This window comes from Gnatocerus cornutus, chromosome 6 (genome assembly GCF_029298725.1).
Source record: "Gnatocerus cornutus isolate USDA-ARS CGAHR chromosome 6, icGnaCorn1.1, whole genome shotgun sequence".
Classification (NCBI taxonomy): Eukaryota; Metazoa; Arthropoda; class Insecta; order Coleoptera; family Tenebrionidae; genus Gnatocerus; species Gnatocerus cornutus.
Genome location: NC_142238.1, coordinates 19,073,994 through 19,095,800, shown reverse-complemented (window position 1 = coordinate 19,095,800; position 21,807 = coordinate 19,073,994). Strand labels below are relative to the sequence as shown.

At 34.5% G+C, this 21,807-nt stretch overlaps 1 protein-coding gene across 5 annotated transcripts in view; it reads left to right on the top strand.

Moving 5' to 3' along the window:
• Positions 1–21,807, top strand: part of LOC148173651 (homeotic protein ultrabithorax-like) — a 72,796-nt gene that overhangs the window by 5,713 nt on the left and 45,276 nt on the right. The window contains exon 2 of one of the 5 annotated variants that reach the window (XM_088038575.1): positions 14,751–14,765. The exons of the other annotated variants lie outside the window; for them this stretch is intronic. Coding sequence (XP_087894701.1) covers positions 14,751–14,765 — 15 coding nt within the window. The remainder of the gene's footprint in view (positions 1–14,750; positions 14,766–21,807) is intronic. 5 annotated transcript variants of the gene reach the window in all.

Genomic DNA, 21,807 nt, shown 5'->3' with positions numbered 1-21,807 from the left:
TCAAAACTAAAATCTTTGCAAGTTTTATAAATCGCCCGATAAGAATAATTTTATTTAGTACCTATAAACCAATTTTAATTTTTTTATTTTGATTATTAAAATTTTAAGTAGATGAAACAAAATAATTAGTTTTGGGAACGATACATTTTTCTTACTAAAAATAAATATAATAAAAAATCCTTCGACTTCCCAGTTTCTAGTTTATATAAGTAATTTGCTGGTTTTCCATTTTAGCCGTGTTCATCCATTTTTACTTTCTTAAAAAGATTTAAATTTTCTAAATCGAGAACCCGAAAGTGAACACTTAAAATGGAGCAAAACAATAATTTCGGGAATTTTAAATATTTTTATGAGAAATTGTCATTGTTTATATTCTCTTTTCTCTTTTTTTTTGTTGAAAATTTTGATTCTTCGAAATGGAAAATAATGTTTTATAAATTCAAGAAAGGTTTGCGTACATTTTTTAGTATTAAATATATTTGTTTCTGAATTTTATCTTTTACTACTTCCATGCTTTCCGTGTATTTATTTAGATTTTTTGAAATTTATTTTACTAGTTTAAATTAAATTTTTTTTTATTTATATACTTGTGTACCTATTTCTAATTGTATTAAAAAAATGTTGAAAATTTGGAGTTTTGTGATCTTTTTTTTCGATTTTTTCTCTTTTTATTAATTTTTGCTTTAGAAAAATTATTGCAATTTGCAAACTACCGTACATATTTGGAATTTTGTTAATTCTGGGTAACTTTGCATTATAAAAATGCGGCGATTTCAATTTCTAAACTAGATCTTTAATTTAAGAAATCATTTTCTCAACTTTAATATTTCAATCTCAAAAACATTTTTGGCATTTTTGTATTTTGAAAATTTGCCAGATGCTTAACAATGCGCCGAATTCTCAGTTTTTGGATTGGTAGCGTTTACCCGTTTTCGATCTCCAAAATATTTTTGCCACAATTTAAAAGCCATTTTAGAACAATTTTTCAATGTTACGAGTGAAAAATTAATAGGAGATTTATTTGTCAAGTTTAAACAAAATCAATAAATTTGTTGAGCATCGTGAAACAGCCACAAAATGGTGAAATTTAGTAGTTTCAATGTGATCATAAAATTTTAAATAATTGTGGCAATTCATGGTCAAATAATTTTTTAGCCTTTCATATTTAAAAAATGAGAAAACGTTTTATTGATTCAGCATTATGCAAAAAATCCGTTGTTGCTGCCGAATAGACAGAAATCCGCAACAACGAATTTAAAATTTTTGTCCTTCTTTTATCCGTTTTCTCTTACTTCGGTCATTAACCTCCTTCCCCATATTCCTTCTGCTTTGAAAATTCCACCACAGCAGTGTAACAGAACAAAGCCCGATTAGACCCGATCCAAAATAACTTGACTTACTCAGTGTTTGTTTTCTGTTTGTAAATCACGTTTAAGTGTAACGTCGTATTGTTGTTATCGTTAACATGTCGAAAATGTAAACTTCGCCTTTTACTTGCCCCATATACCAGTTTGAAAAAATAACGAAGCTTTTAACCTTGGATGAAATTACAGCTGAAGGACAGTATAATTAAGCACGTATTTTTGAAATATGTAGCATTCTAACGCCCAATCTTTGCATATAAAGTCGTTGTCCGGCGCGTTATCTAAATTAGATCGACGAAATGTTCTCACGTAAGGAAATTCGAAGTTAAAATTTTGCTGGATTTTTTCATCCAGAATGGTGTGGCACCGCCTATGCTTACTTTACCTGTTCCATAACTCACAACTGTCATACCGATTGGAATTTTAGTATAGACTTTCGGGATTTCGTCCGGCGAGGGGTTGTCGGGGGGTGAAAGGAGAAAGGAGCTCCATTACAGAGTGCGGCGACAGGTCATGAATCAAGTCTAGGATGTGTTCCGCCGGTTCTGCTCCCAGAACTGATAGATGTAAACCGCAAGAGCTAAAAATTAATCTTTTATTAACCAACTTTTGACAAAACTCCCTAAAAATACCCGAGACCACGTGAACCCCATAATTTAGTCTAAATTGGATTTGAAAGCAGTCCAAGATACTGTCTTTAGTGGCGGTAGATAATAGATACATCACAACCGAAAGTCGGGCCTACCGTTAAAACAGACCTAATAAATTCGGTTTTCGTCTCGGCTCTGCACAAAAGGAAGTGTTTTCGCTATTCATGATGAGTGACGAATTTCGTGCAAGAGTAAAAACTTCAGATATTTTTTTTGTAAAAATTTATAACTGGTGGTAGTTTTAGCACCGTTACAATGAAATTTAAGAGGATTGCTACTTTTGACGTGGTAATTAGGTCTGTCAAATTTCAAAATTATAGGCGAAAAGGAACGAATTCTAGAAATTTTTGTTCTCAAGTCGGTCAAGAAATTTCGCATATTTTTGATAAAAATTTGTAACTACGGTGGTTTTACTACTATGACAATGAAATTTTAGGAGAATGTTACTTTTTACGTACTTATTTACCTCGGTCAAATGTTAAAATTGTAGACCAAGAGGGACAAATTTTAGAAATTTTTGTTTTCCAGTCAAAGTAAAAATTTCGGATATTTTTTGTAAAAATTTATAGCTGCGGTAGTTTTAGTACTATTTGAATGAAAATTAGGGAGATTGCTACTTCTGATATGCTAACTCGCTCTATAAATTTTCAAAGTTATAGACCAAAAGGAACGAATTTTAGAAATTTTTATTTTCAAAATGGACTAAAAATTTCGCATATTTTTGAAAAAACTTTGTAACTACGGTGGTTTTAGTACCATTACAATGAAATTTGGGGAGAATGCTACTTTTTACATACTAATGACCTCTGTTCAATTTCAAAGTTGTAGACCGAGAGGAGCAAATTTTAAAAATTTTCGTTTTCTAGTCAAAGTAAAAATTTCGGATATTTTTTGTAAAAATTTATATGTGGGGTAGTTTTAGCACTACATACATATAACAATGAAATTTAGAGGAATTGCTACTTTTGACATTATAATTAGCTCCGGTTAATTTTAAAATGATAAAGCAAAAGAAACAAATTTTAGAAATTTTTATTTTCAAAATGGACTAAAAATTTCGGATATGTTTTGTAAAAATTTGTAACCCCGGTAGTTTTTGCACTATTACAATAAAAATTAGGGAGATTGGTACTCTTGACATGCTAAATAACTCTCAAATTTTAAAATTATAGACCAAAAGGAACAAATTTTAGAAATTTTTGTTTTTAAGTCGGACTAAAAATTCGCATATTTTCGATAAAACTTCGTAACTACGGTGGTTTTAGTACCATTACAATGAAATTTGGGGAGAATGCTACTTTTTACAGACTAATTATCTACGTTAAATTTTAAAATTATTGGCCAAAAGGAACAAATTTTAGAAATTTTTGTTTTCAAGTTGGACTAAAAATTTCACATATTTTTGATAAAACTTTGTAACTACGGTGATTTTAGTACCATTACAATGAAATTTGGGGAGAATGCTACTTTTTACATACTAATGACCTCTGTTCAATTTCAAAATTGTAGACCGAGAGAGACAAATTTTAAAAATTTTCGTTTTCTAGTCAAAGTGAAAATTTCGGATATTTTTTGTAAAAATTTATAACTGCAGTAGTTTTAGTACTCTTTTAATGAAATTTAGGGACTTTGCTACTTCTGACATGCTAACTAGCTCTGTCAAATTTCAAAAGTATAGTCCAATATGTATAAACAAATTTTAGAAATGTTCATTTTCATGATAGACTTAAAAAATTCACATATTTTTTGAAAAAATTTATAGCTGCGGCAGTTTTAGTACTATTTTAATGAAAAATAGGGAGATTGCTACCTCTGACATGCTAACTAGCTCTGTCAAATTTCAAAGTTATAGACCAAAAGGAACGAATTTTAGAAATTTTTATTTTCAAAATGGACTAAAAATTTCGCAAATTTTTGATAAAAATTTGTAACTACGGTGGTTTTACTACTATGACAATGAAATTTTAGGAGAATGTTTCTTTTTGCGTACTTATTTACCTCGGGCAAATGTCAAAATTGTAGACCAAGAGGGACAAATTTTAGAAATTTTTGTTTTCCAGTCAAAGTAAAAATTTCGGATATTTTTTGTAAAAATTTATAGCTGCGGTAGCTTTAGTACTATTTCAATGAAAGTTAGGGAGATTGCTACCTCTGACATGCTAACTAGCTCTGTAAAATTTCAAAGTTATAGACCAAAAGGAATGAATTTTAGAAATTTTTATTTTCAAAATGGACTAAAAATTTCGCATATTTTTGATAAAACTTCGTAACTACGGTGGTTTTAGTACCATTACAAAGAAATTTGGGGAGAATGCTACATTTTACATACTAATGACCTCTGTTCAATTTCAAAATTGTAGACCGAGAGAGACAAATTTTAAAAATTTTCGTTTTCTAGTCAAAGTGGAAATTTCGGATATTTTTTGTAAAAATTTATAACTGCAGTAGTTTTAGTACTCTTTTAATGAAATTTAGGGACTTTGCTACTTCTGACATGCTAACTAGCTGTGTCAAATTTCAAAAGTATAGTCCAATATGTATAAACAAATTTTAGAAATGTTCATTTTCATGATAGACTTAAAAAATTCACATATTTTTTGAAAAAAATTATAGCTGCGGTAATTTTAGTACTATTTTAATGAAAATTAGGGAGATTGCTACTTCTGACATGCTAACTAGCTCTGTAAAATTTCAAAGTTATAGACCAAAAGGAACGAATTTTAAAAATTTTTATTTTCAAAATGGACTAAAAATTTCGCATATTTTTGATAAAACTTTGTAACTACGGTGATTTTAGTACCATTACAATGAAATTCGGGGAGAATGCTACTTTTTACATACTAATGATCTGTGTTCAATTTCAAAATTGTAGACCGAGGGAGACAAATTTTCAAAATTTTCGTTTTCTAGTCAAAATAAAAAATAAATATTTTTTGTAAAAATTTATAACTGCAGTAGTTGTCGTACTCTTTCAATGCAATTTATGGAGATTGCTACTTCTGACATGCTTACTAGCTCCGTCAAATTTCAAAAGTATAGTTTAATATAAACAAATTTTAGAAATGTTTATTTTTATGATAGACTTAAAAATTTCAGATATTTTTTGAAAAATTTATAGATGGGGTAGTTTTAGCACTACATAAAACAGTGAAATTTAGAGGGATTGCCAAATTTAAAAATTATTGACCAAAAGGAACAAGTTTTAGAACTTTTTGTTTTCAAGTTGGACTAAAAATTTCGCATATTTTTGATAAAAATTGGTAACTACGGTGATTTTAGTACTATTACAATGATATTTAGGGAAAATGCTTCTTTTATAGACCTCAGTTAAATTTCAAAATTATAGTCCAAATAAAACAAATTTTAGAAAAAAAAATTTCCATGATAGGTAGACTTAAAAATTTCGGATATTTTTGGTAAACCTTTGCAACTGCGGTAGTTTCAGCACTATCACAATGAAATTTGGGCAAATTGCTAATTAGCCCTGCCAAATTTCAAAACTGTAGAGCAAAAGGGACAAATTTTAGATGTTGATAAGAAGCAACAGCCTTGTGATAACAGCGCAATAAGTGAATATTTTTCAATTAAATCCTGAAGCGGTGATTTACAGCACGGTGAAAATTATTTTATAAAGGTCCGGGATGGTTTCAGTTATGGATTTATTTCGCGCCGAGTTTCAGCGGACGCAGGTTGACAAATTAAATTCAAAAAAATAAAAAACGTGCGCGAACGTTGTCGATACCAGAAAATTATGATCATTGCGATTTTAATTCCACCGCTCGACTATCTTTAGCTCGTTGTAAGTCGCTGTAAATTCCCACGATTCCGTGCATACAAAATCCCAATTTGCTCGCGTTTACGTATCACCAGTGGCTCATATAATCTCGTAATAGCGTCAAACGTGAACAACACCTCCACTGGCACCAAAAAAAAGTCCCAAGATCGTGCAAACGAGCAAGTAATCATTGCAAATTACGTCCCGCGCAATTGAAACGGTCGAGGGTGAAATATCCCTAATCTTGTGCAACAATAACGGCGTTGCTAGTTGACTTATCTTTACATTTTCGAGGAGCAGTATTTCACGTATCCTGTTGGAACAAGAGGGCAAATCGTCTGTAAGCTCCTGAGAACGAGATGCAAAAGCTCGTGTGAGAAATTTTGATTTACCGGCCGAGCAAGCGATGGTATCGCGAATTCAGATTGAGCCTAATAGAATAGCCTGGTATAATCCAGCGACGTTGGTGGTCGTGTATATGCCTATTATATTAATAACACTTTGCCTTATTAAAAATGCATTAGGTCGTTTATTTATTGATTTAAAACGGTGGGTGGATTGTTTTGCACTCATATGCTTGCACGAAGTCGCTGCATTTATCTCGACCGTTGTATCAAAATTGTAGATCGCGCATTTTTAGACTCATAATTGAAACTGTAGCACGTTAATGAAACGCTCCGGAATTATTTATTGAGCAATCATTAGAGTCACAACTAAAACCAAGATTTTGGATTTTTATTTCGATGGGACTTTTCGTTGCGCGCGATTTATGGCACAATAAATCGCGTGATTAAAATCCAATAACGCTGCTAATTAAATACAGGGCGGTCTTCGGGGATAATAACAGCACGCACTAAGAGAAGCAGCCATTTCGTTTTTAATCCACTCAAATTTTCGTATTTTTAGGCAGCATTGTCCGACGCCGCGTGCCAATTTTTCAATGGTTATATTTAATTCGTATCGCCAGATTTCCTTGAACCCAAAATCAAAACGTCTGTTATTTTCCACGGTTGATTTCCGAATATCCGCGATGCACTGATAAAAATTCAAAATCCGCCACAACATATAATTTAACTGTCTGCCGACAAAAATGGTAGTTTGCGTAACATGAAGGATTTGCGTGGCATGCAGAAACACGTACCGAGAACGAAAATAAAATAATTTATGATGGATGCGTTTAATAATTTTCTGAGGTTAATTCAGTGTTGTTGGTAGTGGGGAAAAATGCGAATCTGCTCTTACAAGATGTCTTGCTTTGACCGCAGGAATTTCAATTTCGCTGGTCATGGGAAAAATCTTTTTTCGAAAAGTTGGACGTTTCGATTTGGCAACGCGGCCATCTGATTATGTCCGGTATGGTTTACCTGTAATTTATTTGGAGATGATCGCCGAGAGCGCGATATGAATCTTGGAGCGGGAATTTGGAAAAGTTCTCACCTCCGTGGTTTTCACCCTGTTAGCGGCGGCGAGGCAAGGGACAGGATAATGGCCGCTGCAACCCCATGTCCGTCATGGAGGGGGCTAAGAGATCATCAATCTGAGTTATGTCCAGCGTTGCCAGATTTGCGTCGTCACCTCGTAAACAAGACTCGTACACGAATAAAAGACAGCAATTAAATTTGCATTTAAGTGTGCGTCTCAATTTGAGGCCGTCTTTTATCAAACAGATTCCTTCTGTCGTATACAATCACAATGCATCAGGTTTTATTGTCTTACACCCATTTGCCGCTGAGAAAACCTAAGAAAGTGCCGATTGAATGAGCAATAAAACTTCGCGACGATTGTTTCCACTGCCATATATTAACACCAGAAGAGTTACTTTAATTCGCAATATCATTTTGCCCTTGATTGGTTTTTTAATTGAAGGAGGCTCGCGACGTTGCCTGTAATTAGCATAATTGCGGTTGACGGGAAATTCGTATTTAATTGCGAATCATTCAATTACGCCAGACGTGCAGTAAATATTCTAAAGTTTCTGACGCCTGTGGCGCTATCGACGTCCTGTTGATTTAGGACCATCTCGGAAGGCATAAACATGCGAGTCTACGGAGGAAATAAAATTTTCATGCGAAATTGTATTCATTATGATCAACCATAAATTGACAGTGAATGCACGTCTGTGAAAAATTGACGTACCACTTGATATATTTTACTAAAATGCAGTGTAAACATTTTAGCGCGTCCGCTGGAAATTTATTGCTTCTAAACTTCATATTTTCGATTATTTATAGGCAAAAGATTGCCGCAATCTTGTTATTAAAATTTTCACGTTTTATGACCGCTAGAACTCTTCTTAGGACAACATGTTTTATTTATATTTTTACGGGTAAAGACCCCAAATTCTAATTCTTCCTTCCTCGTCCAAATTGCAAAGGCCAAAGTCTTTATAATTACTCAATTATTGTTGAGAAAATATGAATTAGCCAGTTGAGGACGACGAGTTGGATTTACAAAAAAAAGTGTAATTTGCAGAATATACAATTAGAAGCAGTTAGCGAATTCCTGGTAGTAAACAGAATTGAACATTCATGGCGAAAAGTTTCCTCTTGGTTTTTACAGCTTTTTGCTAGCGGCAGGAAGTTTAAGATAAAATGAGCTCAAATCTCGCCGTTCCATCTTGAAAGCTCTCATTCGAAAATTATTTAAATGCCTAAAATTTTTCTAGTCAGATTTTTATTTCTGTTTATTTGCTTTGAAAGTTTTTCGGGATTTTTCGCAAAGAATTTCCCGCAAATCCTGCATTTTTGGCAAACGAGTCCGGCAGTTCTGCGTCCGTTTGAGGTCTTAATTAGTCTCCACTATTGTCGGAGAAAATGCAAGCAAAAGAGAGAGCCAACACGGTTTTTATGGAGTGTTTTCTCCAAACTACAGCGATCAGAGGCAAGATCAAAGTGTACAGTTTATCAAACGCTCTAGTGCGGTTATGGCTTTGACTTTTTAAACCGTTTATAGCCAGCAAACCCCCATAATCATAATAACCCTCAAGTGGTTGGGTCTCATCTGGCTTGAAATGAACCGTAATAAATATTCTCAATCTCTTTTCAAATATGCAATTTAAAAGCGCATTGCGAGTTATTGATGACTATTTATTTCAAATCGTGCGTAAAAGTCGTAATTTTTGATTCAAAAATATTTTTTGGGCATATTTTTACACTAGGTTCCTTATGCTTCTAAGAAAAATTAGATTATCTGGACCTAAGTCCCACTTAGTAATAGAAACTTTAAAAAAAATTAACAATGTTTTTACAAAAATGAAGATAATAAGTTATTAGAAATAATGGCTAACAAAGATATATTAAAATTGACCCAAATTCAACAACTTTTATGGACTATTTAACCTTAAAAATAACTCCCACAAATTTCGTTCTTGTGACACCAAAAATGTGGAAATTAAACCGCGTTCAAGTTTTTTTTGTAATTTTTTTTCGCTACTCGAAATAAAAATTTCTACAAATTCTCTTTTTCGCTCTAAATTTTTGTAAATCGGCAATGTAAATAAGACAGTCTAAAATCACCTAACAAATAAAGAAATTGCAGGATCTTAAAAAAAATTGGTGGCATTTTTATGGTCTTAAAACGAAAAATTTTAAAAATTCGAATTTTTAATTAAAATTTTTGCAAATTAGTTATATAACTAAAACAAACAAAAGAAACAACATGTTTAAATTTCGTAACTGTCGCACTAGAAATAACGAAATTACAGTGTTAAAAAAATTGACATATTCACTGTTGTCCAAATAAAAATTTCTAAATATTCTCCTTTTTTGGTCTAAATTTTTCTAAAACTCTTAATAAGACAGTTAAGACTTATAAACTTCACAAATTTGGTTATAGTGGCATTAAAAAATGAAGAACGGGTCGTTTAAAATTTTTGGTCACATTTTTTTTTTAGTTAAAAAACAAAAATTTTTCTTTGCTCCTCGAAAACGAAATTTCTAAAAATTCTCTTTTTCGGTCTAAATTTTTCTAAATTGACGCTCTTAATAAGGCAGTCGAGATTGATAATCTTTACAAATTTCGTTAAAATCGCATAAAAAATAAAAAAAATTACAGGATTAAAAAAAAATTGGTGGCATTTTTTTGGTCTTAAAACGAAAATTTGTAAAAATTCGACTTTTTGATCTAAATTTTTGCAAATTAGTGATTACTAAAACAAACAAAAGAAACAACATGCATAAATTTCGTTCCTGTCGCACTAGAAATAACGAAATTACAGCGTTGAAAAAATTGACATTTTCAGTTGTCCAAATAAAAATTTCTAAATATACTCCTTTTTGGTTTAAATTTTTCTAAATTGGTACTATTAATAAGACAGTCCAGACTTATAAACTCCACAAATTTCCAAATGCTCCAATACACGGATTTTTTTCTTTAGTATCCCAATTAATATAATTGCGTTTATCATCAATTCGAGTAAGTTTGGGTCAGTTGAGTAACCAAATCACCTCGAAATGTAGACCTGTAAGGAGTTGGTTTGTAAGACTGACCAGCTGGGAAAAAATATTTATTAGATGAGACCCAACCATTTGAGCGTTGTTATGTTTATAAAAAAGTCAAAGCCATAACCGCACTAGAGTGTTTGGTAAACTGTAGCTTGTAATTTGTTGTTCAATTAAAGCGTCAAAAATCCGTCGATTTTGCAGTAAATTCGAATCAGCCGAAGATTAGGCCGTCATGTTTTTTACCTCTCATTTCACATTGGTTGACTGTTTGAATTCTCAACCTCGTAACCCATAATTTATGTAATTTCGAGCAACAGTAATCACAACCAAGGTCTTATCATGATTTATAACAAAATAAATAATACCTTATTACGTGTCTCTGTCTTTTCAGAGTCGAACAAATTTTTCTCTATCCAAAAGCGAAGCCTGAAAACGTTAATAGTCCGGAACTCGTCTGTTTAATTCTGGGTGGGGCCATCTTCATATTAAAAGTCTTTGAGAAAATTGCTTCGGTATCTAACCGGTCCATTTTATCCCTCCTAAAATTTCAATCTCGGCGGGATTTGTTCATTAATTAAATAAAAATACATTTTTATAGCTAGTCGCTTGTCGGCGGCAATCCCATCATTTATGCGTTTGTCCTGTTGTTGAAAGTGGTTACGATCGTGGATTTACATAATTGAGAATTAAAAAACAATGAAACGTGGCGATGAAAACAAAAGTGCGGCCCTGTTCAGGCTGTCGACCGTGATGAACTTATCTCTTTAAAAAGTGTAAAATTCGCCGACGGTGGACGATGGGTGTACATTTTTAAAAGCCCTCAGATTTTTACCTGAAAGTCGACGACCGAAAAAACGCTCAATTTCATTGTGTGTATTTTTCCCCCGACCTTGCTCATTCAAGACTTTGTAAAAAGCTTCCATAATCGTCACGGCCGTGAAAAATGAGATTTACGACCGCAGGGCGATTATCAGGAAATTTCGAATTATATCAATTCAATTATTAGAGCTGTTTGAATGGGGATAAGGATGCGAAACCATTTGGGAAGCGGTTAGTTTGGACTCCACACCGCGACAAGGATAGTATTAATTACTTCAGGATTAATGTTATATTGATCCGGGACTGCGGCTTCAATTTCGGAGCGCTATTTGAATTCTTCACTCAGCCAGGGCCCATTATCTTTTGCAAGAAAATGGCGAGGTGACCCCGTCGAGGTTATCACCAGCCAAATGCACTGTCATATAAACAACGGCTGCACTAAGATAAAAATTCCATGATCCGAACCTTGACATTAGCATAATTAAATTGAAAATTTTACCGGTAATTACACGCTACCTCAACTAAAATCCCTAATTGCCGCTGAAACTACCAGTTCTTTGCCAACGTGTAATTTTTTCCGGCACCCCTCCTGAAGTGTCCTTCACTAACGGTACTGCAATGGTACTTATCACTTATCACAATCGTCCATCTTCTACCAATACTAACCCAGCATTTAATTGGTGAAGTATCAAACACTTTATTTTCCGCACGACTGGTCAATTAGGTTTCGGATTTGATAAAGTCTAAAAAATGCTCACCGGATGTGGTCGCTACAAGAACCGCATACGTTGTTGGCTACCGGTAAAAACTTTGTCGGGTGGTCCATGCATCATCTCTGCAGGCGCCGATGTAGAATGTCATGGAGGATCCCCGAATCGATGGCATATGGGCTCCAATGATCTATGATTAATCTGCATAGGTTTAATGGCAAGCGCGCTGTGTGAAATCTTAAGAAAAATGTGCCGATTTGGGCCATTTAACTATTGATTTCGAGGAAAGCAAGTGGCGGAGGGTCATTTGCCCCGAATTACACTCATTTGAGGCTTAACACGGCCATTAGAGCACCTGCAGCGGACAAAAACTTGAAAAAATCGTTCGTCTTTCGATGTCAGTGACCGAACGACCAATATGGTGCGTGTTTTGGCTAATAATCATTATTGAACTCGGTTTATCTGTTGAACTTGACGAAGAGGCTCGAAATAGAATCTTATGAACTGCTGAAGAGGTTCTATGGGAGCGTTTGCTCTCGCCGCAGGAAATAATTCATTCCAGAGAGAACAAAAAATCGACGTAACGATTTTAATTGTCGGTAAATTTGCCTGGTTGGTTTTCAGGCTTTCTGGTTTTCTTTTTCAGGAGGAGTCTTTCTGGAAATTCGCTAAACAATTTTCTTTCGTGTTCTTAAAAGCAAGTTCGGGATCCAAAATTGTCCCAAAAAAGGCATTGAAATAGCATTTAAAGCGTACAGTTAATAAAGGGGTTCCCCAAAATTCATCCCTCCGGCGCTCGAATCTGCACCTACAAAATTGCAAGAAAGAGTTTTTCTTCTGAAACTCGACGTATTTATTCTATAATTTGGTACAATTAACAAAGAGGTTCAAAATATAAATTTCTCAAAATTTCATTCCCACAGTGCTTCAAATAACAAAGCCAGAGCATTACACATAATTTTTTTGCCCGCACTTAAATAATAATAAAATTTCTAAAATGCGACATGGTTGTTTTACAATTGTGAAATTTGATACAATTGGCGAAGAGGTTTAATATAAGAACTTCCTATAATCTTATCCTTGTAGCGCTGCAAATCACGAATCTACAGAATTTGCAAGAAAAAGTTTTAAATTTTTGGCTTCCGCTCAAATTGAAATTTTTTAAAATTCTTTGTGTCTATTCTATAATTTTTCAATTTCGTACAGTTAACAAAGAGGTTCAAAATAGAAACTTCCCTAAATTTTATTCCTGCAGCGCTGTTAATAACGAATGTACAGAATCTGCAAGAAAAAGTTTAAGTTTTTAGCTCCCGCCCAAATTGATTTTTTTTTTAAATTCGTTGTGTCTATTCTATAATTTTGCAATTTGGTACAGTTAACAAAGAGGTTCAAGATAGAAATTTACCTAAATTTTATCTCTGCAACGCTGCAAGTAACGAATCTACAGAAGTTACAAGAAAAAGTTTCAAATTTTTGGATCGCGCTCAAATTGAGAATTTCTAAAATTTTATGTATCTGTTGTATAATTTTGCAATTTGGTACAGTTAACAAGGAGGTTCAAAATAGAAACTTTTCAAAACTTTCACCCCATAGCGCTACAAATAACAAAGCCGGAGCATTAAACAATTTTTTTTAAGTTTTTTGCTCGCACTTTAAATAAAAATTTTGAAAACGCGACATGGTTGTTTTACAATTTTGAAATTTGGTACAATTAACGAAGAAGTACAATATAGGGATTTCCCAAAATTTCATCTCTGTGGCGCTGGAAATAACGAATCTACAGAATTTCCAAGAAAAAGTTTCAAATTTTTGGCTTGCGCTCAAATTGAAAATTTCTAAAATTCGATGTAACTGTTCTATAGTGTTGCAATTTGGTACAGGCAACAAAGATCTTATCTAAATTTCATCCCTGCAGCGCTGCAAATAACGAATGTAAAGAATCTGCAAGAAAAACTTTTAATTTTTTGGCTCCCGCTTAACTTGAAAATTTATTGTTTGTTGTGTCTATTCAAAATTTTGTACTTTGGTACAGTTTACAAAGAGGTTCAAAATAGAAACTTCTTTAAATTTCATCCTGCCACGCTGCAAGTAACGAATCTACAGAATTTGCAAAAAAAATTTGAGAATTCAAATTGAGAATTTCGAAAATTCGATGTATCTGTTCTATAGTTTTGCAATTTGGTACAGTTAACAAGGAGGTTCAAAATAGAAACTTTTCTAAATTTCATACCAAATAACGATGATAATAATATCATTTTCATCCTTTTGACGAAAAATGGGACAAGACAGGTTGAGTTTTCCACTATTTTCTCCATTTTTATTTTTAAAAAACCTAGTTTTTTGCGTTTATTTCACATATGGTCAACACAAGAGTAAAACTGATTACATCAGTTTGTAGCGCTCAGTTTCCTCTTCATGTACAAAAAAAAAATATTTTTATAGCGACATAATTAATAGCGATTTTGGCCCGGGACACTAGTGTTGGCGGCCCCTGTACAGAATCTGCAAGAAATTTTTTTAAGTTTTTGGCTCCCGCCCAAATCTAAAATTTTCAAAATTCGTTGTGTCTATTCTATAATTTTGCAATTTACTACAGTTAACAAGGAGGTTCAAAATAGAAACTCTTGAAAATTTTTGTAAATTTTTTTCCTCGCACTTAAATAAAAATTTGTAAAACGCGTCATGTTTATTCTACAATTGTGAAATTTGGTACAATATAGGACCAGCAAACTCCCAAAAATTTCTTTTTCAGTGACTCGGAGGAGTTTAATAAAACGCTTGTGGTAAAATGTTAGTTTTATTGATTTGGAGGGGTGTTATCCTGTCGTTACAAATTGGAACTGGTGGAACAGAAATTAATTTCGTCGATTTGAACATTTCCGTGGCCTTGGGTGTGTGACCGGTTATGCAGATTTTGGAAGTCTGTGTTGGAGCGGCTTAAAAGGCTGTGGATATTGGGGAAACTCTGAAACAGGGTCACGAGCGGAAAGCAAGTCTCCAATTCGGTGATGTATTGCCGGTTATACATCCACTGGTTTTCCTAGCCTTTGTTTTGTGTATTCTTCACCAAAAAGCGTACTTCCACTTTAAAAACGAGCGACTCCGACGCCCTAATAACTTGTTTTGATCGTATCTCCGTAAACTGATGAAAATAAAGCGACGTTTTTACCCCCGACATGGTTTTTATTGAGGACTCCTTCCTTATGGTGGATGCCCTGATTTATACTGTGGCGATGTGAATTTTTCCCAGAACCACCACAACAGCCCCTGTTGAGAATCATCTTGTCATATCTCCGTGGAACACGCACAGCGTGTTTTATGTTCTTTCCTGACATTAATGCTCTTTTTATTAGCAGTTAAGTCGGACAGCCTGAAATCGGATCTATAAACTAATTTTATTTTATGGATTTATTCGGCAATACCATTTATTTTATTACACTGTCTTTATTTATACAAAACGCAAGTTTGCAGGATTACCCCATTATGAGTTTAATGAATTTTATGTGTTCTTTGCGCCGATGTTCAACCTGGGCTTTGCTGAAAGCTACACTCGCATAAAAAGGACCTGGATTACCCCGTTGTGTTCGGTACGAGATGAATTATTGCCATCAGAAACATTTGCTGGAGGTGGGAGGACGCCTGCATGGGATGGACGTTGCCTTTATTTTATACCATCACCTGTCGCGATTATTCAATTATGCACACCACTTCATTCATATACACAGTGAACTAACTGAAAAATGACGTAACCGATGATTAGAAGTTTGGAGATCATCTCCGTGGGGCTCGCTTCGATAATTAATTAGTTTGGTCCATAATTCACCTTTATGGTCTATTTCGTAATGGTCGGCGCTGGGCAAAAGGGGCCCAATAAATAAAAACGCTCGGAAAATGCGTGTGTGTGAGTTTGATGTACGTCCCTGGGTGGCCCAACGAATCCTAAAGTTGTTGAAAGTGGAGTAGTGAAAATGTCCCGGGAAGAGTTATTTAATATTATCACGTAACTAAAAATACATCCGTTTTAATATTTCCGCCCGTACACCTTGAATTTACGAGATGATAAATCAAAGATGCAGTGTTTCATTTGTCAGGTGTGTTTGGCGAGTGATGTATTTTTATTGTTCAGGCCTAGTGTGGCATGCTAGGTGGCAGTTCGGTCGACACTTCGCAGGGCGCGTGTTTAAATGTCTTTTGTATCGATCACTGGTATAGGAACTGTAGGTTTTAATTAAACAGAGATTTTAATTTGGTTGGGGCTTTTTTACACACCCCTGCAGGTAAATTTGTCCATTATCCCGTTTATTTATAGGGGAGGATATTGGTCAAAGTGCACGCGACGTCGCAGTGTCATCTTACGGTTATGACCCGCAAAAAATTAATTCATTACAAATGTAAAAGCTTTCGCCGCGGCTTATTTATGGCGCAATTTTCAGTTAAGGCAATGTAACAGGAAAAGAGATAACATGGTAAAGGAATGAATTTATGCATTTAAGAAAATCTCGGCCCGCAAACAATGCACTTGAAGGAAAAAATCTTTAATGACGTTTCGAGTCGAAAGACGCATTTTTCTGCATATCACAACAATGTCAATGTGCATATCCTTCCACCGCCGTTTTTTCACAACTTTCAGAAACGATAAATTTCAATAATTGTTTCCTTGATGCATTCGGAACACAGTCGCTTTTTATTTTGTTTGTGCTCCATAAATCCTGTAAAATGCTAATTTAATATTGCTACCGGTGTTTATGTTGTAGCTATTTTATTCACGTTTTTTCGATGAATTGGACTCGTTTTTCACTCACTGGAACGCAGGTTTACCAACATATTTTCAAATTCCCACTCCACACAAAAACATTTAAATCAAAGGTTCGTGCAAGGGAAATCATCGGATGGTCAGCTGCTCTATTTGGGTCGCTAGGGGAGAAATGTAATTCAGATCCTGATCACAAGTTTCGCGGTAATAGGGAGAATAATAGAAGACAAGAGGCGACAAAAAGAAAACGGCGAGTAATGCTCACTTCCGCGATGATTAATCTGACTAGCCAACAGATCGATAAATGCTCGGATTAAATTAGCAAAGTGCCATAAAAAATTCTGCCTTCTTAGCCCATGACTACCACCAGTTATGTAACCATCGATAGATTCTTCCAACACGGACGTCAGCAATCATGGGCTCGGCAGCGACCTTGACTTAAAATTTCTTTCTTGCACTTTGTTATTTTGTTGCGTGTTTTCATCCTAAAACGCGCTTTGTGGGAATACAGGAATTTGCTTTTACCCCCTATTACTTGTAACCGCAATTGCAATAATAGAAAATAAAACTGACTCATATGGGACCCTGAGAAGATTTTCGAATTTTTCCGTGCTCTGTCATAAATTCCAAGTCCATCAAAAGTAGCCGCGATAGACATTACCATTATCTTGGCCTCGTCAAATTATTTAAAGTGCTTGGCTTAATTTTATTTAATTAAATTCTCCCCGGAATTATTTAGTATCTGAGCGTAAATCCTGTGCCGCCCATTACCAGTTAATTACAGCCCTAGACGAATGTATAAATAATTTTTTTCCGCGCGTTATTTCATAGTTTGGCGCCCGCGACTGCAGCGCCGGTGGTGGTTTCGTGCAACTCTCGCACGATCGGACTTTGCTGCCATCTGCGAGAATTCCTGCGAACTTGGGGTGGTGGGGGAATCATGTGCTTTGGTGAAGAGTGGGGAGACGTAGGGGAATACAGAAAGGGGCGTTTGAACGTGTCCGACAGCGTGTCTATTGTAGCAAGTAAACAAACAATTGACGGCGTGCCTGTCAAAAGACGATGGATGCAGGAGGGAGGGTAAAAGAACTAGAGTCTATGATGCAGCGATCTTTGATAGTTTAATTGCTATTGGTGAAAGAGTTGGAGGGGGTAAAATGCAATCGCATAAATAGTGCAGGATTTGGGGAATTGATGGGATCTGATATGCTAATGGCGCATAAATATATGCATTGTTTTTATTGCATCGATTCGGAGGTGTATTTAACAAATAAAAGGCAAAGTATGGAGTTAAATATTTTTGTGAATAATCATGGCATCCGATCTCCGGTCATAAATCATTTGTCATATCTAACACGAGCCAGGTAGGTGTTTTGCCAATATGGTGTGGGGGAAAGTCGGCCTTATGGGCACCTTACCCTCGATGGGTTTTTGGATGCAGGCGAGATATTTTTCATGGTAGGCTCCTTAGCTGAACACCCTCTTGGAGCGCGGCGATAAATCAGAGGAGGGACAACCCCCGGTGCAATATGTCAGTGGTTGGCACCCGGCGTGATACAAAGTGGGTGGTAATATGGCGGATCTGCAAAAATATGATTGACAGTAAGACCGAATTTGCATTTAAATTAATAACATAACTAATGACTCCATTTTGGTGCAATCGAATGTTTGGTTTAATTTTAATGAATTATATAATTGGTTCATTAAACGCAGCTTATCGCTCCACTTAAGTCAACTTTGATTGATTTCGGTGCTCAAAGGTTATCATTTCTTTATCTAACTGGTAATAAAACAAGTTAATTTATGGGGTTACAATGCATGTTTGTATTGAAATAAAATATCGCCGTTGTGTAGGTGTTGTGCGATTTTTGTCTGTTAACATTTTCCCTTTGGTCTTGATAGTATGCAAATGTAATTTTAAAGTCATCATTTAGAGTTGCTGCAGGCTAATGGCGTTTTACCAAACCAACTGCATTAATGAACTCTTCTAGAGTCCAGACAGACATGTTTATACCCACACGAAGTTGCACGCGCTCCGGACCATATCGCTTATTTATTATTACAAGTACTTGTACAGAACGTGACCTAGACGATGGAAGAAATCACTAAATTATTGCATTTTAGTTACGCCTAGCCGAGGAAACGTTGCGAATTTTATGCCGCGGGAAAAAGGCTCAGAGGGGATTGTTTAGACGAGACTTTCGAAAAAAATGTTGGGAAAAGGGACATTGAGTACTGAATTTTCTTTGTCCGAGTCACGAGATGTCTTCAGGAGGATTCTTCGCCGATGTGGGAATCAAATTAAAAGGATGTTTCTAGGAAAAACATGCCTATTGGTTTATCTTAGTTTTTCCCTTCAGAAAGAGAGGATCCAAAATTAGATTCTTTTTTTCCAGCAGATTGTCAGAAAAAAAGGGATTGAAATTGCATTTAAAGCGAATTTTAAAAGGTTTTCCAAAATCCACCATTTTTGCTCCGGAATTTGGGAATTTTCATCCCTCCAGCGCTGCAAATAACGAAACCAGAGCATTGAACAAAAATTTTATGACGTTTTTCACGCGCCCTTTAAATAAAATTTCTAAAAAGAGACATGTTTGTCCTACAGTTATGAAATTTGGTATAAAAGGGCTTAAAATAGAAACATCCTTAAAACTCATTCCTATAGGGCTGGAATAAGGAATCTACATCTTCAAAATTTGCAACAAAAACTTTTCGGCTCGCGCTGAAATGAAAAATTTCTAAAATTCGATGTATCTGTTCTATAATTTTGCAATTTGGTGCAGTAAACAAAGGCTTTCAATATAGAAACTTCTCAAAATTTCATCCCTATAGCGCTACAAATAACGAAACGAAATTGAAGAAGATTTTTTTTTAGTTTTTCGCTCGTATTTGATATAAAAATTTCTAAAATATGACATGTTTGTTCTACAATTTTGAAAATTGGAACAATTAACAAAGAGGTTCAAAATATAAACTTGTCAAAATTTCATCCGTGTGGTGCTGCAAATAACGAATTTAGAAAATTCACAAAAAAATTGGCTTCTGCTCAAAATGAAAATTTCTAACATTTACCATTTTTGTTCCTCACTGCTGCAAATTGGTACAGTCAACAAAGAGGTTCAAAATGGAAACTTCCCAAAATTTCATCTATGCAGCGTTGCAAATCACGAATTTACAGAATCTGCAAGAAAAAGTTTCAAGTTTTTGGCACGCGCCCAAATTGAAAATTTCTAAAACTTGATGTGTTTGTTCTATAACTTTGTAATTTGGTATGGTGATCAAAAAAATTCAAAATTAAAACTGCTCACAATTTCATCCTCATTGCGCTATAAATAAGAAGAATATAAGAAAGCCAGAGCATTGAACAACATTTTTTTTTGAAGATTTTCGCTCGTCCTTTATATAAAAATTTCTAAAATACGACATGTTTATTCTACAATTGTGAAATTTGGTGCAGTTAACAAAGAAGTTCAAAATAGAAACCCCCCCAAATTTCATTCCTATGTTGATACAAATAACGAATTCAAAAAGTTCACAAAAATGTTTAGTTCGTGCTCAAAATAAAAATTTCTAAATTTCTATTTTAGGGTCTAGCAATTTGGTACAGTTAATTAAAGGGTTCAAAACAGAAACTCCCTCAAATTTCATCCATCCAGCGCTGCAAATAACGAATTTACAGAATTTGTAAGAAAAAGTTTTAAATTTTTGACTTCCGCTCAAATTGAAAATTTTTAAAATTCGTTATGTCTATTCTATAATTTTGCAATTTCGTACAGTTAACAAAGAGGTTCAAAATATAAACTTCTCAAAATTTCATCCGTGTGGTGCTGCAAATAATGAATTTAAAAATTCACAAAAAAATTGGCTTCAAAATGAAAATTTCTAACATTTACCATTTTTGTTCCTCACTGCTGCAAATTGGTACAGTCAACAAAGAGGTTCAAAATGGATACTTCCCAAAATTTCATCTATGCAGCGTTGCAAATAACGAATTTACAGACTTTGTAAGAAAAAGTTTTAAGTTTTTGGCCCGGGTTAAAATTGAAAATTTCTAAAATTTGACGTATTTGTTCTACAATTTTGCAATTTGGTACAGTTAACAAAGAGGTTCAAAATAGAAACTTCCCCAACTTTCATCCCCATGGCGCTAAAAATAATGAAATCAAAGCATTGAACAAAATTTTTTTTAGTTTCTCGCTCGCATATGAACTAAAAATTTCTAAAATGTGACATGTTTGTCCAACAATTTTGAAATTTGGTACAGTTAATAAAGAGGTTTAAAATAGAATCTTCTCATAACTTTATCTAAATAGCACCACAAGTAATGAAATCAGATGGTTGAACAAGAAGTTTTTTGCAGTTTTTCGCCCGCATTTGCAATAAAAATTTCTAAAATGCGACACGTTTGATTCACAGTTTTGAAATTTGGTACGGTTAACAAAGAGGTTCAAAATGAAAATTTCCCGAAATTTTATCCCTGTAGCGATGCAAATAACGAATCTACAGAATTTGCAAGAAACAGTAATAAGTTTAATAGACACAGTAATAAGTAATTTTTAAAACTCGTCGTATTTATTCTAGTTAACAAAGAGGTTCAAAAGAGAATTTCCTTAAATTTCATCCCTGTAGCGATGCAAATAACGCATTTAGAAAATTACAAAAAAATTGGCTTCTGCTTAAAATGAAAATTTCTATTCACAATTTTACAATTTGGTACTTTTAAAAAAGAGATTCAAAATATAAACTGCCTATGATTTAGGAGACAAAAGCAATAAACGATTTTCGAAGACGAGATCCGCATTTAATCGAATATAGACCCTTGAAAATGTCAGACGGGTAGTTGCAACCCCCCATCCCTCAACAGCGAAATCTCCCCTTTCCAGCAAAATAAATTCCACAACTCGCATTGTTTTATCAAAAAGAGTGGAAACATCTCCCCACAGTGCACTTCACGTGCCAACCATCGACAAGGCAAGTTTAAAACGTGCGCGGGTAATTTCCACAAAACAGTAACACATTGGGGTTCTCATATTCATAATCACGTTACCCCGAGCGTAATAAGCGCAGTTGTAGGTACAAATGAGAAATTGCGCCCGGCCACAAACATAACTCGGCGCAGCCGGCAAGTATATCACAACCCTGCTGAATTATGGGTAATGAACATTGTGTTTATTTAATCTAAAATGTAATACTGTCCATAAAATAGCCGCCCGCTTTGTATCCTGAAAAATTGCCGCTTTGTTGGCGTTTGATGGGCACTATTTCGCTTTTTTGTCAGTCGATAGCGATCAAAT